Source organism: Brachycentrus maculatus, unplaced genomic scaffold (assembly GCF_059751285.1).
Source record: "Brachycentrus maculatus isolate JH-2025_06_01 unplaced genomic scaffold, ASM5975128v1 h1tg000531l, whole genome shotgun sequence".
NCBI lineage: Eukaryota > Metazoa > Arthropoda > Insecta > Trichoptera > Brachycentridae > Brachycentrus > Brachycentrus maculatus.
Window position 1 is genome coordinate 120,084 of NW_028281277.1, and position 27,684 is coordinate 147,767.

Below are 27,684 nucleotides of genomic sequence, written 5' to 3' on the forward strand. Positions count from 1 at the left end.
TAAGCAAAAACTCTCGCTCCCTATTTTTATATAACGTACTCTCGGCTTTAACGGACACCCCCTCCCCTTAACTAGTCTTAATGTACATTTTTACTACATCCAGTATTTTGGGAAGCAACCAGTGCATGTGCATCTAGAATACCACTTCCCTACATGCGCCACACACACACATCTCTCCGCCGACCGCGCGACACCTGCCGACCTGTATCCGTGACCCAATTTCTTAAAATACTAATAAATATAAGTGGGACGTCAATCCCGTAACGTGCGAGGGAGACGAACGCTTCGTCCGACCTCTCATTCCCACTCCTTTCACTTAAACATCCTTGTTTCTGTAAATTTCGAAACGTGGAGAGGCACAAAGATCGCAGTATTGCTGAAGCTAGGATACAAAATGCCGGACCATTTTCTAGTGGAACGGAAGAACAGTGTCATGCTGAGGCTGATTATTTAATTCAATATTCTTCTTCCTGACTCCATTTCAACTTATCGTCTTTGTAGACTGTTAATGTCAGCTCTCCTCGTCCTCGGGTTGTAGGTCCTTCTGTCATGAACAAGTGTATCACGACAAAACTAGTGAAGGACATTGGTGCCATAAACCAAGCTAGGACACAAAATGCCGAACCCTCTTCTAGTGGAACGGAAGGCCTGTTGACGACAGTCAGCAGTCCGGCTTCTCCTGAGGAGTGCAACGTGGTTTCCTCCCAGCAATGAGCAAATGCTGACAACTTCCTGATTGGCCCACATTAGATTATCCCTCATGTTTCCAACACAGATTGAAATAAAACATGTTCTTAGCTAGAAGAAAAAAAACTCACTTATTGATCTATAAACCTTGTACATTATAAACAAGGTAATTAATAAATGCAACTCCCATCTAATTTTTTTTATCTTGTTTCCCCCCACTCATTATTTTCCTAGCTTACACATACTATTTATTTTATGTTCGTATTTACCGTATATATATTTAATAAGACACCAAAATTAAAGCAAACAAGGCTGCAGTCATCTCAGGATGCCTGAAAAATTCTATATGGAAAAACCCTGGCACAAAGATTAGCAGCGAAATAAAACATATAAAACCCATCATGATATCGTAGTCATACAGGAGAAAGTGTATTTTTATACGAAAACGTGATCATTAAATATTTGATATCTTACTAGCTTTATATTGCCCTGAAAAAATCCCAAAACGATTTTCAACTTGGAAGTATAATATATTAACTTGTTAAAAATGACTAACTGCAGTGATGTTTATTTCTTGCCAAGCAAAAGTGACTTAAATGGCCTTCCCGGATATATTACTTTCTGTTAGTTGGTCACTTTCTCCTGTACGACTACGATATATCGCTCACTCCTTTCAAGAACGTCATAAATCAAAATTCGACAATTTTCAGTTGTGCACGTTTTCGGAATGCCCAGAAAATGTACTATATCCCAGCAAAGACGGCATATTTTCAAATTAATATTTACCTGCTACAGGGCAGAAACTGTTGTTTTTGCATTTTGAAGAAAAGGTTTTTTTTTTTTTTTTTTTAAATATACTTACTAAATATTTTTCAAATGGAGAAAAAACCTTCAGGTTTTACCTAAAAAGATCTGTTGCATAGTAAAAAGTTCAATAAATGGCTTGATGTTTATTTTTAATACATTGTATTACATTTTTAAACTTTAAAAACGTTCTCCTGAAAAATCAAGTTTTTTGATTTATGACGTTCTTGAAAGGAGTGAGCGATATGGGATCGAACGCAGAGTGGACAATACAGTAGCAAAAAACGCGCTAAGAGCATTAGAAATGATGACTCTCCGGAGTACACCTGGCAAGAATCTACAAAATATAATAAGTACCACCAGGATAAGATAAATATGAGAGTTTAAAGATGTCGTTAGGGGGGAAGGCAACGAAGAAGATATGGTATTCGCATGTGAGGAGAATAGAACCATCCAGACTCCCCCGCATTGCACTGCATGGCCATCCCCAAGGCAGACCACCAAAGAGGTGGATTGACAGCTGGGAATTAACGTCACAGGAGGCTAATCCCTCTTAAAAACAGGCCACAAGGCCTACACTAAGAAGAACAAGAAGAAGGGGTTAAACAAAATAACTCATATCATCCGTCGACGCGCTTAACCCGTAAGCTGCGGATCGCATCTATTGTCGTTTTTTATAGAAGTACCGTTGACTGCGGATCGCATGCATAGTCGTTTTTCAACTTTACGTACTTATATCAACACCTATGGATAATTTTTTGCACTTAAATTTGGTTCGAGGCATGGATAAATTAGTTCTCTGTGATTTATTGTCATAAAATATCAAAATTATTTTAATTTAGTGTCAACTTTATCGTGAATACTTCCGGTCGGTTCGTGCTACGCAGATACGACAGCCGCGTCTTCTATACAACCGCCATACTTTAGGCCGCGAGTAAATGTTAATATTTTTGTGTAAATACACCATAAAAACATAATAAGTAAAGTGCATTGTGTACTGTGAACATTTATGATGGATATCCGAAAGTTTCACTACAAAATTTGGCAAAAATATGTTTTTTTTTGTCAAAAATATTGTAATGTAAAATAATCCAGCACGGGACGGAAAGTTTGACACTCGAAATCGAGCAGCTTAGAGTTTAAAAGCAATTCGTTACGGTAAAAATCGGTCGTTAAACGTGATTCGAGAACACGCGCATAGGTCAGGTTGTCCCCAATCTAATTTAGCCGGCTTGGTCGGCCCTTATGCAACTCGGCAGCTCTATTTCTACCTAGCGAGTCTCGGCTTGCATCCTCTTGTGTAATTCTCACCAATACTACAATGGATCATTGTCAGCCGGGAGGAATAACTAATTTAACATACTCAACCAATCGGCGGGTATGTATGAGGAGATGCAAGAACGTGGAAGAGGCGAAGAATGTTTGCAAAGACAGAGTGGTGTGGCGTTCTATTCTCTCTGCCTACCCCTGCGGGGAAGCGGCGTGATGGTTAGTTAGTTAGTGAGTTAACATACTCAACCTATAAAGGATTGTATTAGACTCGTTTAGTGTTCATAACACCCGATATAATCAATATTTTCAATAATCATTTTCTTTTGGAAAATTCGCCTTCGTAAATACGTTGTTTTCGTAAGTTGGTATTGAATGACGTCACAGAAACGATGGACTTATTTTTTATATTGGTAACATTGATAAATTATTGGCGGCTGTATTTGTTGATGTCTATGGTCCACCCTCCCTCATATTTCTATAACACAAATGGTTGTGTAGTGGTAAACAAACAATCCACACTACTACTATTACACCTCCATAAACCATAGAAAATAAACCATATGACGTCATAAAACGTTCGATGACGGAAATTTGATGACGTATGTGAACGCACGTTTTTTGTTTTATTCAAATATCTAAAGTTTAAACCTTAATATCTCCCTTAGTTCCCTACAGATTTCAATAAGAGTGTTATCAATACTCTTGTGATATTTCTCATTAATTTACTAGCCAATAAACCAACAACGTGTCAAAAATCTATTGCGAAGCATTCCCATCCAGGTACATCGAAAACTCCTTGATGTTCTTCTGTATTTTATTTAATTTTTAATTTAATATTAAATATTTTTCTTCTAAGAAAGAATTTCACATTTTTTACGTCTTTATGCATACATATTTCCTGTTTACACAGGTATTGTTTATCAAACTTTTGAAACGTGATTTCCGTATTTTGATGACCTTTATCGAGAATCACGTTTCAATACAAAATGCATGGTTTTACGAGATAATTATAGAGATTATGTAAAACTCTGGGAATACATCTGCGGCCTTTGATCGGTGCATGTGACATTTTGCATCATATAAAGGAAAACGTGACATTTTGTCGTATATCGCTCACTCTTTTCAAGAACGTCATAAAAAAAAAATCGTCAATTTTCAGTTGTGCGTGTTTTCGGAATGCCCAGAAAATGTACTATATCCCAGCAAAAGCGGCATATTTTTAACTTAATATTTACCCGCTACAGTGCAAACGGTGTTGTTTTTGCATTTTGAAGAAAAGATATTGTTTAATTATTTTATTGAGTATACTACATTTTTCAAATGGAGAAAAAACATTCAGGTTTTACTAAAAAAGATCTGTTGCACAGTAAAAAGTTCAATAAGTGGCTTCATATTTATTTTTAATACATTGTATTATATTTTAAGCTTTCAAAACGTTCTCCTGAAAAAGTTTTTAGATTTATGACGTTCTTGAAAGGAGTGAGCGATATGTCGCAGCCTTCTTCCTGGCTCCATCCCAACTTATCGTCTTTGTAGACTGCTGGGGTCAGCTTTCCTCGTCCTCAGGCTGTAGGTCCTGTCATATACAATGTAACCTAGGTCATGCCTTCGAATCATGTTATATTTCTGCAGCATCCGTGATTTTTTGGTCTTCCTCTAGATGTCTTTCGAGGAAGATCCATAACGATCGCCTGGTCCGTTTTATCATGCTAACCGGACTACCAGACAGTAAAATTGCATGTAATTCCATGCAGTGCACAAACGCCCATACAGTGTTTGGAAATGATGCGGAATGCATTGAAACACGCGTCACAATAGATTTTAAGAAATAGTGGTATTTACCAATAGAAACCTAATTAAAAATACGAAAAACTGACTGCCGAATCAATTAATGAAATCATGCAAGGCTGCTATAACCATTATTGGTCTGTATGTTCCCGATAGTTATTGGTCTGTATGTTCCATAGATTGTTTCACATTCCTATACACAGGACCAACCTGCCGATGGTTATGCCAGTAGGAAGAGCTACCGCTATGTTGAACAATATCACATTGGATATTGATCTGTTCCATGTGTCCGAAGGAGTTTTCCGAAGCGGGATTCTTCTACACCTTTGAGTCTTATTACTTACTTTTATTATAATATATACGCCTTGAATATTGTTTGTAATGTATATATTATTTTTTTATTAAATAAATTGAATTGAATTGAATTGAATTGAATTATCGATAAAATTACGAAAAGTGTGTTGAAATGGTTTGGGCACGTGGAACGAACGACTGAGGAAAGGACAGCAAAATGATTTTATGAGGCGAATAGTTGGTAATAAATAGAGGCAGTTGAAGACCGAAAAAGTGATATTTACCAAGTAAAATTAAAATCGATAGATATCACACAGTGATTGCCGAATTAAATAATGAACACATACATACAAGTGCACAAGCGCCCATAGAGAAGTGACATAACAATAACAATATTTTATTAAAATTAAACACTTGAATAATCCACTTAATCGAGTTTTATTTTATTTACGACTAGTTTCGAAAACGACAGTTGTTTTCATCTTCTGATACAAATTAAAACTAACGAATAAAAATATATTTAGGGGTATATATAGGTTAATAAATATAGGTAGGGGGTTAAGGAACAATATTGTATTTGTAAAAGGAAACATTGATAATAATATTATTTTTTGACATCTCATCAAAGATGAAGAAGAATATGGAAGTCTGGGCATTTACGGGGCTTACGACATACGTCATAGGCTGGTTTAAGTGATCACTTTACACACGTGTAACATTCACCAATTCTACCCATTATTGACAACCACACTACTCAAATTCTTGGAAGTTCTATATATATGAACCATTTTAGAAACCTTGTTCATGAATCACTAGAACTTCACTAGAGACATCTATTGGTGAGATGTAAAGAAGCTTTTTTTTTCTTTTTCTTCATCTTTGATGAGATGTCAAAAAATAATATGAAAATAACTCCTGTAATTGGAGATAATCCAGATTTTGTGAACAAGTATTTGGACACACTCAAAATGTTGTAAAATTGATAATAATGGTGACGTTTTTTGAAACAGTATATTATTAATTATTGTTTTATCTGAATTTAAATTTTTTATGTATTACTAAATGTATTTTTTTAAATGTATTTTTAAATACATAAAAACTAGATTAAGTGGTATATTCGAGTGTTTAATTTTAATAAAATAATAATGTCATTCCACAAAGTTAATGCCGAATCAATAAATAATATAACAATAACAACTTTTATTGTTTTTTTATTAAAAAACATTTTTATAAATATCAGAGCATATCATCTAAGGAAGGAATGCAAAGCTGAGACAAGCATTATCGATAAAATTAAGAAAGGTGTGTTGAGATGGTTTGGACATGTAGAACGAATGAGTGAGGAAAGAACGGTAAAACAAATTTATGAGGCGAATGTTAGCGGGAAAAGAAGCAGAGGAAGACCGAGAAAAACATGGCACGATCAGGTATGCCAAATACTTGAAAGTGGTCAGGTTAGGAGTCGTAACAATCGGCGGGTATGTATGAGGAGATGCATGAACGTGGAGGAGGCGAAGAATGTTTGCAAGGACAGAGTGGTGTGGCGCTCTATTCTCTCTGCCTACCCCTGCGGGGAAGCGGCGTGATGGTTAGTTTGTTAGTTAGTTAGCATATCATAGGCGCCATGAGGTATTTTACGGAAATGGCGCCAGTAATATATATTATAAAAAAATATTATTATTAAATGCCAAACTAGTTATCATAATGGTTTGATTGTTTAGCGGCAGTGAGGTCAGGCAACCCACATCAGACGATATAAACCCGGCAGGGTATGCAGATACAGCCTTGTCTGGTCACCTTGTGTGGCTAGGTCACTCGTACTATTCACGTACGAACGTTACCTCTTACTTTCTTCTGCGATCTTAATAGATAACGCATTCTGTACATTTCGGTTCAATGCTCCCAAGAATACGATAATCTTTTTTTCATTATTATTTACATATAAAATATAAATATAAAAACTCTTATCCGCACCAAATGGTGCATAGGGCACTACTTCATATAAACGCAGTGTTATCTTGATCGTTTACACATGAAGGAAAGGTGATCAGCCCTCCGCTTCAGGTACCAGTCCAGGGTAATATTAAATAAATATTACAGTGTAAAAATCACTTATATTTATTTTAACCCCCCTGGGAATCGAACCCGGAACCTCCAGAACGGTAGGCGAGCGTGCTGACCATTACACTACGGAGGCGGACAAATACATAAATAGTATAAGTTTATTTAAATAATAATTTTAAACATATTAGAAATATATTTTTGCAGAGACCCACCAAGCCACCTTGTGTATGTACCCGTAAATGCCCAGACTTCCATATTCTTCTTCGTCTTCGATGAGATGTCAAAAATAACTGCATTGATGATTATTTTCTTGCCCAGCAAAAGTGACTTAAATGGCCCTCCTGAACATTTTACGTTTTGTTAGTTGGTCACTTTCTCCTGTGCGACTACGATATATTCTCTCACCAACAGGTAAAAATACCAACTGTTCACCTGTTGAGGACATCTCTAGTTCTCGAAACTAGTCGTGTTTACATAAATACACTCAAAAAGTGATATTATACAAGTGTTTTATTGTCCGCCTCCGTAGTGTAATGGTCAGCGCGCTCGGCTACCATTCTGGAGGTCCCGGGTTCGATTCCCAGGGGGGATCAAATAAATATAAGCGATTTTTTCACTGTAATATTTATTCCATATTAACCTGGACTGGTACCTGAAGCGGAGGGCTGATCACCTTTCCTTCGTGTGTTAACGATCACACACTTTTTATATGATGCAGTGCCCTATGCACCATTGGGGTGCGGATAAGGGTTTTATTATTATTATTATTTATTGTGAAATTTAAATTATAATATAATTTGATATTACACAACGTCATTGTAAGGAGCAATATGACCGAACAAAAGGTCCTTGGTGGGTGTATTTACAAAAGCGGATAAGACCATTTTTATTGTGACCCGCTTTTAACATATATGCTAATACAGATAACATTTTGTCACAATTCAGTGATTCACAATTTTCATGAAACATAAATGAATCACAAAACTTCGGTTAAATGAAATATATGTATATAAGTAGTAAGGAATTTAAAAAAAAGAGTCAGCAATCTCCAATCGTAGAAATATTGTTATAAATTACAAAAAAAAATCTTTAGAAATAGGTATCAAATTGTGGTAGAGTGGATTCGAACCGAGACATAAAAAACAAAAAAAAACTAACATAAAAGTATTTTTTTACGAGTATATGTTAATATATCGCTCACTCCTTTCAAGAACGTCATAAATCAAAAATCGTCAATTTTCATTTGTGCATGTTTTCGGAATCCCCAGAAAATGTACTATATCCCAGCAAAAGAGGCATATTTTTAACTCAATATTTACCCGCTACAGGGCAGAAAATGTTGTTTTTGCATTTTGAAGAAAAGGTATTGTTTTATTATTTTTTTAAATAAACTAAATATTTTTCAAATGGAGAAAAAACCTTCAGGTTTTACCATAAAAGATCTGTTGCACAGTAAAAAGATCAATAAGTGGCTTGATATTCATTTTTAATACATTTCATTTTATTTTCAAACTTTAAAAACGATCTCCTGGAAAATCAAGTTTTTTGATTTATGACGTTCTTGAAAGGAGTGAGCGATATGTAATACGGCATATGTAAACATATTTTTAAAAGTAGTACTGTATATTGTTGCTGGATTCTTTTCATAGAAAATTAAAATACCTACTGAGCACATTTAGCTAAATTAAAATAATTCCCTACCGAAGGTAGATCCTACTCGACACATTCTGCTAAATTGAAGGGATATTCCACCAAATGTGAATGCCTACTCAGCACACTCTGCTAAATTGAAAGGATTCCATAACGAATGTAGATCCTACTCGACACATTCTGCTAAATTGAAGGGATATTCCACCAAATGTGAATGCCTACTCAGCACACTCTGCTAAATTGAAAGGATTCCATAACGAATGTAGATCCTACTCGACACATTCTGCTAAATTGAAGGGATATTCCACCAAATGTGAATGCCTACTCAGCACACTCTGCTAAATTGAAAGGATTCCATAACGAATGAAGATCCTACTCGACACATTCTGCTAAATTGAAGGGATATTCCACCAAATGTGAATGCCTACTCAGCACACTCTGCTAAATTGAAAGGATTCCATAACGAATGTAGATCCTACTCGACACATTCTGCTAAATTGAAGGGATATTCCACCAAATGTGAATGCCTACTCAGCACACTGCTAAATTGAAAGGATTCCATAACGAATGTAGATCCTACTCGACACATTCTGCTAAATTGAAGGGATATTCCACCAAATGTGAATGCCTACTCAGCACACTCTGCTAAATTGAAAGGATTCCATAACGAATGAAGATCCTACTCGACACATTCTGCTAAATTGAAGGGATATTCCACCAAATGTGAATGCCTACTCAGCACACTCTGCTAAATTGAAAGGATTCCATAACGAATGTAGATCCTACTCGACACATTCTGCTAAATTGAAGGGATATTCCACCAAATGTGAATGCCTACTCAGCACACTGCTAAATTGAAAGGATTCCATAACGAATGTAGATCCTACTCGACACATTCTGCTAAATTGAAGGGATATTCCACCAAATGTGAATGCCTACTCAGCACACTCTGCTAAATTGAAAGGATTCCATAACGAATGTAGATCCTACTCGACACATTCTGCTAAATTGAAGGGATATTCCACCAAATGTAAATCCCTACTCAGCACACTTGAATAAATTAAAAGAATTCCCAACCGAATGTAGGACCTGCTCGGCACATTCTACTAAATTAAAAGAATTTCCTAACAAATGTAAATGTCTGCTCAGCACATTCTGCTAAATTAAAATAATTTCATAGCGAATGAAGATCCTACTCAGCACATTCTGCTAAATTAAAAGAATTCCAAAGCGAATGAAGATTCTACTCAGCAAATTTAGCTAAATTAAAAGGATTACCTGACAAATGTAAATGCCTACTGAGCACATACTGCTAAATTAAAAGAATTTCCTGCCAAACGTAGATGTACTGTAGGGCAAGAAAAATCGTCGCCAAATGAGTAAATAGCCACGAGTATCAGTTACAAGCGCAAAACGCATGTAGGTCATTTTATGCAAAGCAAATTGTTTAAACATTCATTAATCTCTTTGACAAATGATCCATTATAACGATTAATTACAAATAATAAATCCTACAACGTGACAAGTCAGTTCAATAACCAGCTGAGGACGTTTTTTCACCAGGTTATAGTCAAAGTCAAATGTAACGTTATGTAAAACCGAGTTCGCCAGAAGGTTAGCGAGTTGCGAGCAAGTGTACAGGGTGGCGCAAAATTGTTACAATTTTTGCGAATGGCGTCGTACGTCAATCATATTTGACACTTCGCTCACTCCTTTCAAGAACGTCATAAATCAAAAATAGTCAATTTTCAGTTGTGCGTGTTTTCGGAATGCCCAGAAAATGTACTACATCCCAGCAAAAGCGGCATATTTTGAACTTAATATTTACCTTTTCATTAATTGATTCGGCAGTCACTTTGTGGTAAAATCTATCCATTTTTAATTAATGATTTACTTAGTAAATACCATTATTTGTATATATTTGTAATAGTGGTATTTACTAAGTAAAACATTAATTAAAAATTAATATTTACCCGCTACAGGGCAGAAAGCGTTGTTTTTGCATTTTGAAGAAAAGGTATTATTTATTTTTTTAAATATACTAAATATTTTTCAAATGGAGAAAAAACCTTCAGGGTTTACCTAAAAAGATCTGTTGCACAGTAAAAAGTTCAATAAGTGGCTTGACATTTATTTTTTAATACATTGTGTTATATTTTTAAACTTTAAAAATGTTCTCCTGAAAAATCAAGTGTTTTGATTTATGGCGTTCTTGAAAGGAGTGAGCGCCTTCTGAACTAGACAGCCGCAGTATATATCTTTATATATAAACTTTTTAACGATAAATGCACCTCCTGGAGGAGTTTTGATGGACAGTTAGGGTTCTAATGACAAATTCTTGGAAGTTCTATATATATGAAGCAATTAATAATAAAGGAATTTGAGTAGTGTGGTTGTCAATAATGGGTAGAATTGGTGAATGTTGCACGTGTGTAAAGTGATAACTTAAACCAGCCTATGACGGTCGTCAGCCCCGTAAAGCCCAGACTTCCATATTCTTCTTCATCTTGGATGAGATGTCAAAAAATATATGAAAAAATAACTCATATAGTTGGAGATAATCCAGATTTGTGAACAAGTATTTGGACACACTCAAAATATTGTTTAAAAAATTATTTATTTTTATTTCGTAAAATGTTATTAAAAAATCAAATTGCATGATTTATTTTGGGCCACCCTGAATCTGTTCGTATACTACAGCTGTCGAGTTCACAAATCGCTCACTCCTTTCAAGAACGTCATATTAATAACTTAATATTCACCCGCTACAGGGCAGAAATTGTTGTTTTTGCATTTTAAAGAAAAGGTATTGTTTATTTTTTTTTAAATAAATTAAATATTTTTCAAATGGAGAAAAACTATCAGGTTTTACCTAAAAAGATCTGTTGCACAGTAAAATGTTCAATAAGTGGCTTGACATTTATTTTTTAATACATTGTATTATATTTTTATACTTTAAAAACGTTCTCCTGAAAAATCAAGTTTTTTGATTTATGACGTTCTTGAAAGGAGTGATCGAAATGTCAAATATGATTGACGTACGACGCCATTTGCAAAAAATTATAACATTTGTATGACGGTCGTAAGCCCTATGAATGCCCTGACATTTATATTCTTCTTCGTCTATTTTGAGATGTCAATACATCATTGAGAATCTGTCAATGAATTGACCTACCAATAATCATAATTGGTCGTCGAGTCGTATCAAATTTTATAAACTGATAAAGTATTGAATTTTCATATACGTAGGCGTATGACTAACGTAATAAATATTAATTAATATAATTTAACATTTTTCTTAGCAACAGCGTTACAAATACAATACAGTACAACCTCGATATAAGGAACGATTGGGGGGAGGGGGTGTTCGAAAGAATATTTTTAAAAATAACAAAAATTAAAAAAATCTAAAAATATGAACTGTGTATTTAGATATTGATTTGACGTTTAATTTTTAGAAATCCATTTTAATTTATGTATTCATTTTTAAATCAAACACAGATTTTTTGAGTCTACTAAGTTGTGTTTTATTAAAAAACACATAAAAATTCATGTTGTGACAATTGTTTCGCCTAGTTATGGCATTTTCAAATATATTTTCAACTATATTTGAAAATGCCATAACTAGGCGAACAATTGTCACAACATGAATTTTTATGTGTTTTTTTTTAATAAAATACAACTTAGTAGACTCAAAAAATCTGTGTTTGATTTAAAATTAATACATAAAAATTAAAAAAATAATACATTAACTGTATTTAGATAATACATTGATCAAAATGTCCCCGTTATCACCACCGTGTGGCGTTCTCAGTCACGCGGTTTGACTGATTTTTTTTCTAAGGTTTTTCTTAGGCTTAATATTAGCAGGACGATTTTTTACGCTGGATCAGAGTTTTTGTCCTTATCTTCGAAGTTGAAACGCGTTGAAACGAATGTTAGGAAAATCATTGTGTGACAGAATTCATAATGAAGATATAAGAATGTAATGTAAGGCTGAACAAGGGATAATTTACAAAATTGGGAAGAGTTCTTTAAGGGGGTGTGAACATGTGGAGCGAATAGATTACGAGAGAAGAATGACTAATAAAATAAAAAATACACTTGATTTTTCAGGAGAATGTTTTTAAAGTTTAAAAATATAATACAATGTATTAAAAATAAATATCAAACCACTTATTGAACTTTTTACTGTGCAACAGATCTTTTTAGGTAAAACCTGAAGGTTTTTTCTCCATTTGAAAAATATTTATTATATTTAAAAAAAATATTAAGCAATACCTTTTCTTCAAAATGCAAAAACAACAATTTCTGCTCTGTAGTGGGTACATAGTAAGTTAAAATTATGCCTCTTTTGCTGGGATTTAGTACATTTTTTGGGCATTCCGAAAACACGAATAACTGAAAATTGACGATTTTTGATTTATGACGTTCTTGAAAGGAGTGAGCGATGTGTGAGCGAGAGAAAAGAACAGGATGGCCGAAAAAGACTTGGCACAATCAGATCAACCGGAACCTAAAATCTGGCGGTATCATAATCGGAGGGCATGTTGACTAGATGTATCGTTGTGAAGGAGGCGAGGAGTGTATATCAGGACAGAAGAGTGTGGGGTCCTCTCTGCCTCTCTCTGCCTACCCCTGCGTGGAAACCACGTGATGGTAGTAGCAGTAGTTGTAGTAGTATTTCCGAAGTTCGTGAAACAGAGGTCCGTTATATAGATGTTTCACTATATTAACATCGTAATATCACTTACGTAGATACGAAAATATAATTTATGATTGTAGCTACCCGGTTCTAAGACATCAGCATCACACGAGAAGTGATAAGATATATTTTATTATACATAATACTTTATCAAATAACATTAAATTAAATAAGACTGCCATTTAAAAAAAAAACAGAGTCGTAAAGTTGTTTTATGTATAAAGGTTTGAATATGTATGATGTATGTAGAATGAAAAGTGTCTGAAAGAATTTAAAAATATTTTTTTTATTTACTGTAAGGGCGTTTGTGCACTACACGGAATTTTACCGTCCGGCACTTCATTTAGCGTGATAAAACGTTTGGCTTGTATTGGCTTATGCTGTTGTCCATCTTTCTTCGGATCTGTGCTCTTGATTGGTGCGTGAACACGTTTCGCGTTAATTCGATCACACCAAACTGTCAAACATCAAATTTGTATTATATATAATATCGCTTACTCCTTTCAACAACGTCATATATAAAAAAAATTGAATTTTCAGGAGATCGTTTTTAAAGTTTAAAATATAACAATGAATTAAAAATAAATATCAAGCCACTTGTTGAACTTTTTACTGTGCAACATGTTTTTTTAGGTAAAACCTTTAAGGTTTTTTCTTCATTTAAAAAATATTTAGTATATTTAAAAAAAAAATACCTTTTCTTCAAAATGCAAAAATAACACTTTCTGCCCTGTAGCGGGTAAATATTCAATTAAAAATATGCCGCTTTTGCTGGGATATAGTATACTTTCTAAGCATTCCGAAAACGTTATATATGACGTTGTTGAAAGAAGTGAGCAATATGCTAACTAAAAAAAATTGTGGAATATTCTTGGAAAGTTTGCCGATATCATTGCTAGGAATCGAAAGCCTACCAGCAAAACCAGTGGACACCTATGGCGTGAATCGGCTCGTGGTTTCGTGGTAGACTCTAGCCCAGTTTCTGGGTTCCAACACACTCTACCACAATACGATACATACTTTTAATGACGAGCAGTTTGGCTGTCCAAATTTAAAACAGAGTAAGGGACATTTTTTTGAAGTACGTTTTTATTGCATTTTGGACTAAGTAGAATCTACTTAGCCCAAAAATGCAAAAAAAAAACGTACTACAAAAAATGTCCCTTACTGTGTTTTGAGTTTGGACAGCCGAGTTAGACCTACAAAAATAGTACGGAATCGACATGTTCATTATTTATTGATTTGGCGTTTAATTTGTAGAACTCCATTTTGATTTATGAATTAATTGTTAAATCAAATACAGATTTTTTGAGTCTACTAAGTTGTATTTTATTGTTAAAAACATACGACAGTTTAGCGTGATCGAAATTACGCGCAACGTGTTCACGCACCGCTCAAGAGCACCGATCTGAAGAAAGATGGACAAAAGCACAAGCCAGTCATTCGTTTTATATGCTAACTGACGTGCCGGACGGTAAAATTCCGTGTAATTCCATGTAGTACACAAACGCCCATACAGTGTTTGGCAATGATGCGGAATGCATTGAAACACGCGTCACAATAGATTTTAAGAAATAGTGGTATTTACCAATAGAAACCTAATTAAAAATACGAAAAACTGACTGCCGAATCAATTAATGAAATAATGCAAGGCTGCTGCTATAACCATTATCGATAAAATTACGAAAAGTGTGTTGAAATGGTTTGGGCACGTGGAACGAACGACTGAAGAAAGGACAGTAAAATAATTTTATGAGGCGAATAGTTGGTAATAAATAGAGGCAGTTGAAGACCGAAAAAGTGATATTTACCAAGTAAAATTTAAATTAAAAATGGATATATATTACCACAAAGTGATTGCCGAATTAAATAATAAACACATACAATTTTTTTTTACATCTCAACATAGATGATGAAGAATATGGAAGTCTGGGCATTTACGGGGCTTACGACCGTCATAGGCTGGTTTAAGTGATAACTTTACACATGTGTAACATTCATCAATTCCACCCATGATTGACAACCACACTACTCAAATTCTTGGAACTTCTAAATACACATATTGATCAAATTCGATACATGGTGTTTGAATTCATTAGAATTTCACTAGAGACATCTATGATGACATGAGAGAAGCTTTTTACTAAGCAGAAACTCTCATTTGTATGTGAGGTCCGAATCCTGGATTATATTCACATACTCGAGAAACGCCAGAAAATAAAAATATTTTTTTTTTAGCTTTTAATTTGAACAGTTAATTTACTAAGAACATTTTGAGTGTGTCAAAATAACTAACTAACTAACCATCACGCCGTTTCCCCGCAGGGTAGGCAGAGAGAATAGAGTGCCACATTACTCTGTCCTTGCAAACATTCTTCGCCTCTTCCACGTTCATGCATCTCCTCATACATACCCGCCGATTGTTACGACTCCTAACCTGACCACTTTCAAGTATTTTCAAGAGTGTGTCCAAATACATGTTCACAAATCTAGATTATTTACAATAAGGCGTATTTTTTTAAATATAACATTTATAAATATGTAATATAAAAAAAAATCTCTATTGGAGATAATCTAGATTTTATGAACAAGTATTTGGACACACTCAAAATGTTGTACATACATTATTATCAGCTTTATCCAATAATTATCTTGTAATTTCCAGAAGTTATCGTAAAACGTGTTAATCTTACTATGAAACGACTCCTAATTTAATACAATAATGATCAAATCAATCATTTTTATTACAAGTCTTTATTTTCACAATCTTATCGACTTTTTGATGACATAAAGTGATTAAAAGATAATTGGCATTCCGAAAACATGCACAGCTGAAAATGGTCGATTTTTGACTTATGACGTTCTTGAAAGGAGTGAGCGATATGTCAATATTGTGCGATCCACAAATGGCACTGTATCTACAAATATAGTTGAGTTATCTAGGGCTAAAATCATTGTCCACGTCCGTAGCGCAGTGGTCAGCGCGTTTGGCTACCGTGCTGGAGGTCCCGGGTTCGATTCCCAGGAGGGTCAAAATAAACATGGCCGAATTTCACTCTCATATTTATTTAATATCACCCTGGACTGGTGTACAAGAAGCGCAGGGCTGATCACCTTGCCTTCATGTAATTTACGATCAAGATAACACTGCGTCGCTACGATGCAGTGCCCTATGCACCATTGGGTGCGGATAAGGGTTAGAAGAAAATCATTGTTAACTTTGTAGTATGGTAAAAAAAACCGGTAGTCACGAATTAGCGTTTATTAAAGTGGTATTAGAGATAAAACGTAGGACGCAGCAAATCTTGGTCACAACTGTCGTCAAGAAAAGGCGATTCAGTTGGCTTGGCCATGTACTCCGCACGCCTCCCGAGAGCCGCCATCAAGCTTGCCTCTTTTACAAGGCATCAGGTTCACGCCGCTCAGGATGACCACTGCTGACAATTCGTCGGCAGATCTCGTCAGAGCTTCGGGACGCGGATCTGACTTGGGAGGATGCAAGGGAGCTGGCGGCCGACAGAAAAGCCTGGAGACAGTTTGTGGACTCCATATGCTCCACCTAGGGAGCGGATATGGTTATTATTATTATTATTATTAAAGTGGTATTACAATAAGTGAATGATGAATGATAAGGAGAGTAATTTATTATTAGATTAAAACCAATATTTTTAGCTTTTCCACTTTTTTATTTGACCAGCGACCTGGTTTCGTCGTTACCGACATCATCAGACTGGTGAGAGGCTATACAAATTGTTATGTTATATATAAAAGAAGGCAGGAGTTGATAACCATGATTTGATATAATTTTATGAGAAATTAATTTAATTTGAGTGAATTTAAGTATTGTATGATATTTAAAATATTTTTTATACAGGTTTTTTTGTATTGAAAGCGCGATTTTATATAAAGTTATAATATGTACACGCACGTAATAAAGCACGATTTTATATAAAGTTATAAGATTATTACTATTGAGAGTCTCGTGAACAAGTATTTGGACACACTTAAAATGTAAACACAATTTATTTTCAGAATTTTACATTTTACATTTTATTTCGTGGTCAGAGAGGCCGATTTTAGTCACTGGAGCATTTTCCAAGAAGCTGACTCGAATGGCTTTAATAGGTACTTCCGAAACCCAAGACGTTGAATCAGAAATCTAATTATACGGGCTCGTCTGCAGTGATGTATGCATCACATAATATTCTGAACTCTCTTTGTAAGGGGTCCATTTAGGGCGTTCACCCTACGCCCTAACCCTTTGACTACCAGGGCTCATAATCCTGTAAATATACATATATGTATAATAAATATAATAAAACCCTTATCCGCACCCAAATGGTGCATAGGGCACTGTCATATAAACGCAGTGTTATCTTGATCGTTTATACATGAAGGAAAGGTGATCAGCCTTCCGCTTCAGGTACCAGTCCAGGGTGATATTGAATAAATATTACAGTGAAAAAATCACTAATATTTATTTTACCCCCCTTGGGAATCGAATACCGGAACCTCCAGAACGGTAGCCGAGCGTGCTGACCATTACACTACGCAGGCGGACAAACTTAATGGTATTAGAAATACAATAGAAGATCTGGGTCAGCGGTCGGGGAACCGGGGTAAATGTGGCGTATAAACGTTTTTTTGGGGTAATAAGGAAATTGTTCTAGTTCGCTATTTTATAAACGTGTATTTTATAAAGTATTTTTACAAATTTAAACAATTCAGAAATCGATTAAACGCTGAAGACTATTCAAATTGCTCTGACAAACAGCTCACTCCTTTCAAGAACGTCATATATAAAAAATCGTCAATTTTCAGTTGTGCATGTTTTCGGAATGCCCAGAAAATGTACTATATCCCAGCAAAAGCGGCATATTTTTAACTTAATATTTACCCGCTACAGGACAGAAAGTGTTGTTTTTGCATTTTGAAGAAAAGGTATTGCTTAATTATTTTTTTTAAATGTACTAAATATTTTTCAAATGGAGAAAAAACATTCAGGTTTTACCTAAAACGATCACAGTAAAAAGTTCAATAACTGGCTTGATATTTATTTTTAATACATTGCATTATATTTTTAAACTTTCAAAACGTTCTCCTGAAAAATCAAGTGTTGTGATTTATGACGTTCTTGAAAGGAGTGAGCGAAACGTGCCGCAAGCGTTATTGGGAAAATACGAGTGTACGTTATACGGGGGGGGGTTTACTGTATATGGTACATCTTAATTTTTTTTTTATTAGTTACTGGTAGTATATTATAAAAATAGCAAGTTTTGTATGGGTCGATGTATGTAAAAATATAACACGATTCTTAGAAAAGCCATTTAATATACACATAAGTAATTCCACGACCTGTTTGTCAATCTTTATAATAAATTTCACAACGTGGTTTTCCCGCCGTATTAATTTTAACATAGTCATCAAATAAAAATATACCCAGATGCACAGTGACGTGCACAGAGAATTAATAACGGTAAGCAGTAGAGGTAGGTGGTAAGATAAGTTAGGTACTACTTAGTAAGGTAGGGTAGGTACCGGTTGTGTTTTTATATCGCTCACTCCTTTCAAGAACGTAATAAATAAAAATCTTGATATTTCAGGAGATCGTTTTTAAAGTTTAAAAATATAATACAATTTATTAAAAATAAATATCAAGCCACTTTTTGAACTTTTAACTGTGCGACAGATCTTTTTAGATTAAACCAGAAAGTTTTTTCTCCATTTGAAAAATAACTAGTTTATTTTTAAAAAAATAATTAAGTAATACCTTTTCTTCAAAATGCAAAAACAACACTTTCTGCCCTGTAGCGTGTAAATATTAAGTTTAAAATATGCCGCTTTTGCTGGGATATAGTACATTTTCTGGGCATTCCGAAAACATGCAAAACTAAAAGTTGACGATTTTTGATTTATGACGTTCTTGAAAGGAGTGAGCGATACGTCACGCGGGTAAGTTAGTATAGGCACTGCTTTTCTGCCTATACGGAATGCACACCTCTGCACATTTGTATAAAATAAGCGAACCAGTTTAGCGGCCAACAACTCGGCTGTCCAAACTCAAAAGACAGTAAGGGACATTTTTTTGTAGAACATTTTTTGCATTTTTGGACTAAGTAGATTCTACTTAGTCCAAAAATGCAAAAAAAAATGCAACAAAAAAATGTCCCTTACTGTGTTTTAAGTTTGGACAGACGAACTGTTTTGATTTGACTTTTTTTATTGACATCCCAACATAGATGAAGAAGACTTTGGAAGTCTGCATGAATAAAATGAAGAAGAATATGGATCTTGCGTACAAATAAAAGGGTCTCTGCTACATAAAAACTTCTTCATTCCAACATAGATGGCTGTTGTGAACTCATACGTAGGGTGTCATGAGATTGATCAATATATGTAGGAGTTCCAAATGAGTGTGTTAATGCGTTAATCGATTATACTATACCAATTGTTCTTTTGGCCGGGTCAGGAGTCGTAATAATCGTCGGGTATGTATGAGGAGATGCATGAATGTAAAAGAGGCGAAGAATGTTTGCAAAGACAGAGTGGTGTGGCGTTCGATTCTCTCTGCCTACCCCTGCGTGGAAGCGGCGTGATGGTTAGTTACTTAGTTAGTTTTGTTCTTTGCAACATGGCGGTCAGGTGATAAATTTTGCATTTCACAATATTTAGAGTGTGTTCAAATCTTTGTTCAGAAATTTTGAAATATACATTTCGTAGAGTTCTCTGCTAAATTAAAAGCTTACTCAACTTAAACACAGATGGTGCCGAGAACTCACATGTGAAGGAACGTGTCAATTAAAGGATATGTAGGATATGTGTAAGAGAAGTTCTGAAGCTTGAGTAGTGTGGTTGTCAATCATGGGTAAAATGGTGAATTTTTCACGTGTACAGAGTGATCACTCAAACCAGCCTAAGACAGTTCATGAGCCCTGTAAATACCCAGACTTCCATATTCTTCCTCGTCCTTGTCGAGATGTCAATATAAATAACTTCGGGTTGTGGTCGCGTGGTTAGTGTCGCGGACTCTTCGGTCAGTGACTCATTCTCGGTTCGAACCCACTCTACCACAATTTGATACTTATTTCTAATAATGAGCCGCTTAGGGCCACAGAAATAGTAGGGAATTGAAACATTTCGCTCACTCCTTTCAAGAACGTCATAAATCAAAACACTTGATTTTTCAGGAGAACGTTTTTAAAGTTTAAAAATATAATACAATGTATTAAAAATAAATATCAAGCCACTTACTGAAGTTTTTACTGTGCAACAAATCTTTTTAGGTAAAACCTGAAGATTTTTTCTCCATTTGAAAAATATTTAGTCAATTTAAAAAAATAATTAAACAATACCTTTTCTTCAAAATGCAAAAACAACACTTTCTGCCCTGTAGCGGGTAAATATTAAGTTAAAAATATGCCTCTTTTGCTGGGAAACAGTACATTTTCTGGACATTCCGAAAACATGCACAACTGAATATTGACGATTTTTGATTTATGACGTTATTGAAAAGAGTGCGCGATTTGTGTAAAAATAAAACACAATTATTACTATTTTTTATCCAGAATTTGTGAAGAAATATTTGGACACTCACAAAATTGGCAATTTGCATTGGATTGCACATACCACTTAATAGTACAAAAACAAAAAACAAATATGGCAACACAGGATTTTTTTTAAGTACTCGATTCAGCAACAAAAAAGTAAACAAATTCGAGTTGTTATTATTGCAAATATGTATTTATGAAGTGGTGATGATAATCGATTGTTGAAAAATCAACTGCTGAGTAAATTTGATTGAATAAATACCTACATAGTTTTAATACATTGTATACTATTGAATTGTATGAATTGTATAATAAAAATACAGTAAATCCTCGATATAACGGACTAATTGCAGGCAGGGGTGTCAATTTAAATATATATATATATATATATATATATATATATATATATATATATATATATATATATATATATATATATATATATATATATATATATATATATATATATAGCAGACTGAATGCAGTCGAAATGCGATCCCTCAGACGAATGTGTGGCAAAACGATGTTTGATAGATGTTCGAATGATGAAATAAGGAAAGAATGTAAGGCTGAGATAAGCATTATCGATAAAATTAAGAAAGGTTTGTTGAGATGGTTTGGACATGTGGAGCGTATGAGCGATGAAAGAACGGTTAAACAAATTTATGGAGCGAATGTAGTTGGAAAAAGAAGCAGAGGACGACCGAGGAAAACTTGGCACAATCAGGTATGTCAAATACTTGAAAGCGGCCGGGTCAGGAGTCGTAATAATCGTCGGGTATGTATGAGGAGATGCATGAATGTAGAAGAGGCAAAGAATGTTTGCAAAGACAGAGTGGTGTGGCGTTCGATTCTCTCTGCCTACCCCTGCGGGGAAGCGGCGTGATGGTTAGCTAGTTAGTTAGTTATATTTATACAGTTCTTATAATATTATAATACATTGTATACGTTGTGTATAAAAAACCCTTTCCAATAATTACTAGGAAATCCTTAACATAACGTGGAGATAATTGATTTAAATTATTACTAGAGTAGATTTATCTCAGATATTTGTGTAAAAAAACATTTTTTCCAGTCGCGGAAAACCATTGATATAATGTTCAATAAAATCAACGCTCATTTGCGCGAAGTCTTAATCAGCTAGTTGGCTTTATAAAAATAAAGAAAGGAATATTTGTCCTCGACTGTATTTATCGCAAAAGTGTAGGTAGACTAACAAATGAAGAAGAAAAAAAAGATAATGTGCTTGTTTTGTGGCAATGGATAAATTTCAGGATGTGTGATTATTGGCTGATAAATTGATTTAAAAATCACAAGACTATCGGTAGTATTCTTATTGAAATCTGTAGAGAACTAAGGGAGATATTAAGGTTTAAACTTTAGATAATTTAATAAAACGAAAAACGTGCGTCCGCATACGTCATCAAATTTCCGTAATAAATTGATTTAAAAAATCACAAGACTATCGGTAGTATTCTTAAAATCTGTAGAGAACTAAGGGAGATATTAAGGTTTAAACTTTAGATAATTGAATAAAACGAAAAACGTGCGTCCGCATACGTCATCAAATTTCCGTCATCGAAAGTTTTATGACGTCATATGGTTTATTGTCTATGGCTTACAGAGCTGTAATAGTAGTAGTGTGGATTGTTTGTTTACCACTATACTACCATTTGTGTTAATAAATATGAGGGAGTGTGGACCATAGACATCAACAAATACAGCCGCCAATAATTTATCAATGTTACCAATATAAAAAATAAGTCCATCGTTTCTGTGACGTCATTCATTACCAACTTACGAAAACAACGTATTTACGAAGGCGAATTTGCGAAAAGAAAATGATGAATGAAAATATTGATTATATCGGGTGTTATAAACACTAAACGAGTCTAATACAATCCTATGATGAGATCCCAAATATGAGTTAGGGTGGACCATAGACATCAACAAATAGCGCCGCCAATAATTTAGCAATGTTACCAATATTAAAATAAGTATGGTTTATAGAGCTGTCACAGTAGTGGTGTGGATTGTTTTTTTACCACTACATTACCACTTGCGTTAAACAAATGTGAGGAGAAGAGGGGGGGTTGGGTTAAAATAAGTCCATCGTTTCTGTGACGCCATTCATTACCAACTTACGAAAACATCGTTACTACGAAGGCGAATTTTCCAAAAGAAAATGATGAATGAAAAAAATTATTATATCGCCTGTTATAAACACAAAACGAGTCTTATAGGTTGAGTATGATAAATTTGATATTCCTCCCGTCTGAAAATGATCCATTCCGGGATCTGGTAAGCAACAGATCCCGGGATATTCGGGATTGGAAGGAAATTTCCCCATACGTGTATTCAATACTTTAAATCAGTGTTTCCCAACGTGGGGCGTGCGCCCTACCGGGGGCAATTTGAATGTCTTGGGGGGCAATGCGCAAATCGTTGATGGTGCCACTTTCAATTTATTGCGGGTAATTAAAATCTGTTTAAATCTAAAAAAATCTATAATAGTTGTGTTGGTATTTAATAGAAACGTAATCATGTTTTGCAAATTACTTTTAAAAATAACACGAAAGTTTTTTTTATGTATTAATTTTTAAATCAAACACAGATTTTTGAGTGTACTAAATTATTAACAGTAACACATAAAAAATAATATTGTGACAATTCCCCACTCCTTTCAAGAACGTTATAAATCAAAAAACTTGATTTTTCAGGAGAACGTTTTTAAAGTTTAAAAATATTATACAATGTATTAAAAATAAATATCAAGCCACTTTTTACTGTGCAACAGATCTTTTTAAGTAAAACCTGATGGTTTTTTCTCCATTTGAAAATTATTTAGTATATTTTAAAAAATTATTAAACAATACCTTTTCTTCAAAATGCAAAAACAACACTTTCTGCCCTGTAGCGGGTTAATATTAAGTTAAAAATATGCCGCTTTTGCTGGGATATAGTACATTTTCTGGGCATTCCGGAAACATGCACAACTGAAAATTGACGATTTTTTTTATTTATGACGTTGTTGAAAGGAGTGAGCGAATTGTTTCGCCTAGTTATTCGTTTGAAAATGCCATAACTAGGCGAAACAATTTGTGTTTGATTTAAAAATTCAAACATAAATTAAAATAGAGTTCTACAAATTAAACGCCAAATCAATAAACAAAACGTTTTGTTTAAAACAAAGAATATGCAATACTAAAATTGCTTATATGCTTCTTACCTTATGTTTTTCTCATTTATTTATTTTAAATATGCTTCTATTTACTATACTTGTTTATTGTTTTTATATTTTGCCATGCATTAGTTTTGGTTATTTTAAAAATAATCTTTTTTGTTACTTTATTATTTGTGTTCCAGTCTTGTTAACTTTAATCCCAAGTTTTGAATATTGAAAGCATTAACTTTGTGGATCATCTTGATATATTATTTCGAGAAATAAAAATACTTTGTATTCTGATCCACTCACATTTTTATTAACCAACTAGTTTCGGCAACAACCTGTTGCCCTCTTCAGGGTTACATTTATTACTAAATATATATATAAAAATAAATAAACAGTGTACAAGTTGTTGTATAAACAGTGTACAACTTGTACACTGTTTATTTATATATATATATATATATATATATATATATATATATATATATATATATATATATATATATATATATATATATATATATATATATATATATATATATATATATATATATATATATATATATATATATATATATATATATATATTTTTTTTTTTAGTAATAAATGTAACCCTGAAGAGGGCAACAGGTTGTTGCAGAAACTAGTTGGTTAAATAAAAATGTGAGTGGATCAGAACACAAAGTATTTTTATTTCTCGAAATAATTAATCCCAAGTCCCTAAATGAGAAATAGAAATTACTCATCGGGAATATTATATGTAAGTATATATGACTTATTTATGTAATATGCTTTGAAAAAAATTAAATAAAATTCTGGTATCCCGGGATAGAATTATCATAATCACGAAATCCCGAAAGAACTTTGTGATGGTATTCCTCGTCACAATAGAAATATAAGAAAATGCGTGATTGGTGGTCGTTTGCAACTTTACGTAGCGTTGCTTTGTTATTGTTGCTTTGTGATTGAAAACATGTTACTGCAAAACATCCCGAATCAAGGAAAAATATCAATATTATTATTCAGCAACAATTGTTTACATTATGAATTATTATTGAGTAGATTAGAACACTATCAGATTATAATAAACTTGTAAATTTAAAGCTTGCACCTACCTATGTGAGCGAGATCGATGATCGGTATTTGACATTTGGAGAGAAGCGTCTCAGCTGGTAGAGTAGGTGCGATCATTTTGCTATTCATCTTGAAAGATTACACAAGACTTCCTCGGTATACAAGAAAGTAACACGATCGGTGGAGCCGCAGGATCGAAGATAAAAAGCAAAAGTTTAATTAGCCCTCATTCATTTAGAATCGAGACAAATTTTCAATCCGAAGATCCTTTTTGACAATCGAAACAAATCGACAATAGGGGATAGAGAAATTTAAAAAATTCCCGTTTCCGTCTCTATCGAACGCGAGGTGAAAAAAGGTGACGGAAAATCGCGCGCGCACTGATAAAACGCACACGGTAATATGTCTGTCTCTCACTAACTCCACATCCCAGTGCGAGACGGACAGCTGTACGTACGTCGGAGATAAGAGATCTACGAAACCTCACGAGAATAGAACAAAAGTAGATAAAGACGAGAGGCACTGTTAAAGTTTGTTAAAATTATGGATAGTTTCTTGATTATTTCTCGTATAAAAACGTTCGGAACACATTTGAAGGACTGTATAATGTTTCACTCGGATGAAGAACACTACGTCGAAGCGGACGAAGGATCGGTTGCTATTACACATTAAAAAGTTTTGATATGAAACTGGAGACACAAAACTCGGGGACACACTTATTCGAAGGTTTTTTGAAAGACGAACCGCGTGAATTATGTTCTTCGCAGCCTCGATAGTGGCGTTCAACTGTTAGAAAACTCTCAGCGAAACTCGGCGACCGAACACCAAGGAGAAACGGCTCTTTTGTAGTCTGTCATATGGGAACGGACTCCTTTATCGCTTTGTTGCGAAATTTGGGCGCACAAGTTCTCGCGAAGTAACCGACATTTAATCAGCCTCACTGAAGATTAGGTAACTTTTTTACTTTAAAACAAACAACAATACTGGCGCAACAAAAGCCCAAGTGACACGTTATTGAGATGCGATAAAAGTTGGTATTGGTGGCGAAGCGAGCAGCGGACACAACCGACAGGATGAAAAAACCAAACTAAACTGAGCGTTGTGATTGGTCGTCAGCAACGAGGCATTCAACTTTCTGCTTCCCGCCGCAAAATACTTCTAACGAAATAACAAACATACATACGTCTCTTTTTATTCTTTAAGAAAATATGAAAAAGGGATATGACACTTATATTGTATTTGGAATCTAATAAGATTTTTTTCACATCATGGTTCACACGAGGTTACTCATTTTAATATGCATTACCAACGAGTAAAAAGATATAAAGTGTATTCTATCTTTTAGAATTATCGATGTTTATGATTTCATCTTTTTTACTGGCTCAACAACTTAACAGTAGTTTGAAGCAGTCTGTACTGATAATTGTTTTATTGGGTATTGAATAACTGTTTTTTTTTGCAGTAAACACCAAAGTTGCAATGAAACCGAAGATTAAAATTTTTGCGATATACAGTAAAATGGATGCAACAATTTTTTTAAACACAGCACTTGTTCAAAGATCGCGCCAACATAAAACGCAAGATGAGGCCATGGCCAATGGGTGACCTGTTGACATAATTTCAATTTGTACTACAATATTTCATCCTTAGATTTTATCAATTTTTCTAAAAATATCTTTCATAGATGGATCATTCTATATGTTTTTTAAATTTTTGTATTTTAATTTCTTGACATTATTGAGGTAAAGATTTTTTATTCTGATTTCTCGTGTCGTAAATAACTTTTTTTACTGTATTTTTTATTTTTATTTATTTAACACGTGCAAAGGTACTTTGATTGTTAATATTGTAGAAATATATACCATATAAATAGATACCAAAATATCCAACATAAAATGAATATAAAATAAATAATTTACTATTTAAAAATTATATATTATAAAATAGCAAAAATATTATATAATAAATTAAGAATAGGAATTTTTGCTTTATTGGGCTTCCAAAAACTCAATAATAAATTGGTTGAAGTGGTTCAGTAGTTACATATTTGTTTTTAGTTTAAGCCCTGAATCAGATTCCTATTGAGGTTTATAAAAGAAAAACATAATGAAAATGAAATAGAAAATTTGACATATGGCAAAGATGAAAAAGAGAACAAGGAAGTCTGAGTATTACAGGGCTTAAGACCTAGCATAGGCCGATTTAAGTGAACACTTATAATATGTGTAACATTCACTATTCTACCCGTGTTTGATAACCAAACTACTCAAACTTTGGAACTTCTCTTACACATATCCTACATATCCTTTAATTGACACGTTACTTCACATGTGAGTTCTCGGCACCATCTATGTTTGAATTGAATAAGCTTTTAATTTAGCAGAGAACTCTACGAAATGTGTATTCCAGATTGGTGAACAAAGATTTGAACACACTCTAAATATTGTGAAATGCAAAACTTGTTGCCTGACCGCTATGTTGCAAAGCACAATAAGTATAATAATCGATGAACGATTAGCACAACAAATGCGAAAAAAGACAATCGATAGTAGCTAGAATATAATTATCATATTTTACAAACTTTATTATTACAGGGAAAAAAAAATAATTTTAATCTGTTGTGTCACTGA

At 33.9% G+C, this 27,684-nt stretch overlaps 1 protein-coding gene across 2 annotated transcripts in view; it reads right to left on the bottom strand.

Moving 5' to 3' along the window:
* The window catches only part of LOC148301663 (uncharacterized), a 51,267-nt gene extending 25,115 nt beyond the window's left edge, over positions 1–26,152 (bottom strand). For both annotated transcript variants that reach the window (XR_015838763.1, XM_088272897.1), the window contains exon 1: positions 25,096–26,152. Coding sequence is in view for 1 of the 2 variants with exons in the window: in XM_088272897.1 (XP_088129023.1) it covers positions 25,096–25,183 (88 nt within the window). In the remaining variant the exon portion in view is untranslated. The remainder of the gene's footprint in view (positions 1–25,095) is intronic.
* Between the last annotated feature and the right edge of the window lie 1,532 nt (positions 26,153–27,684).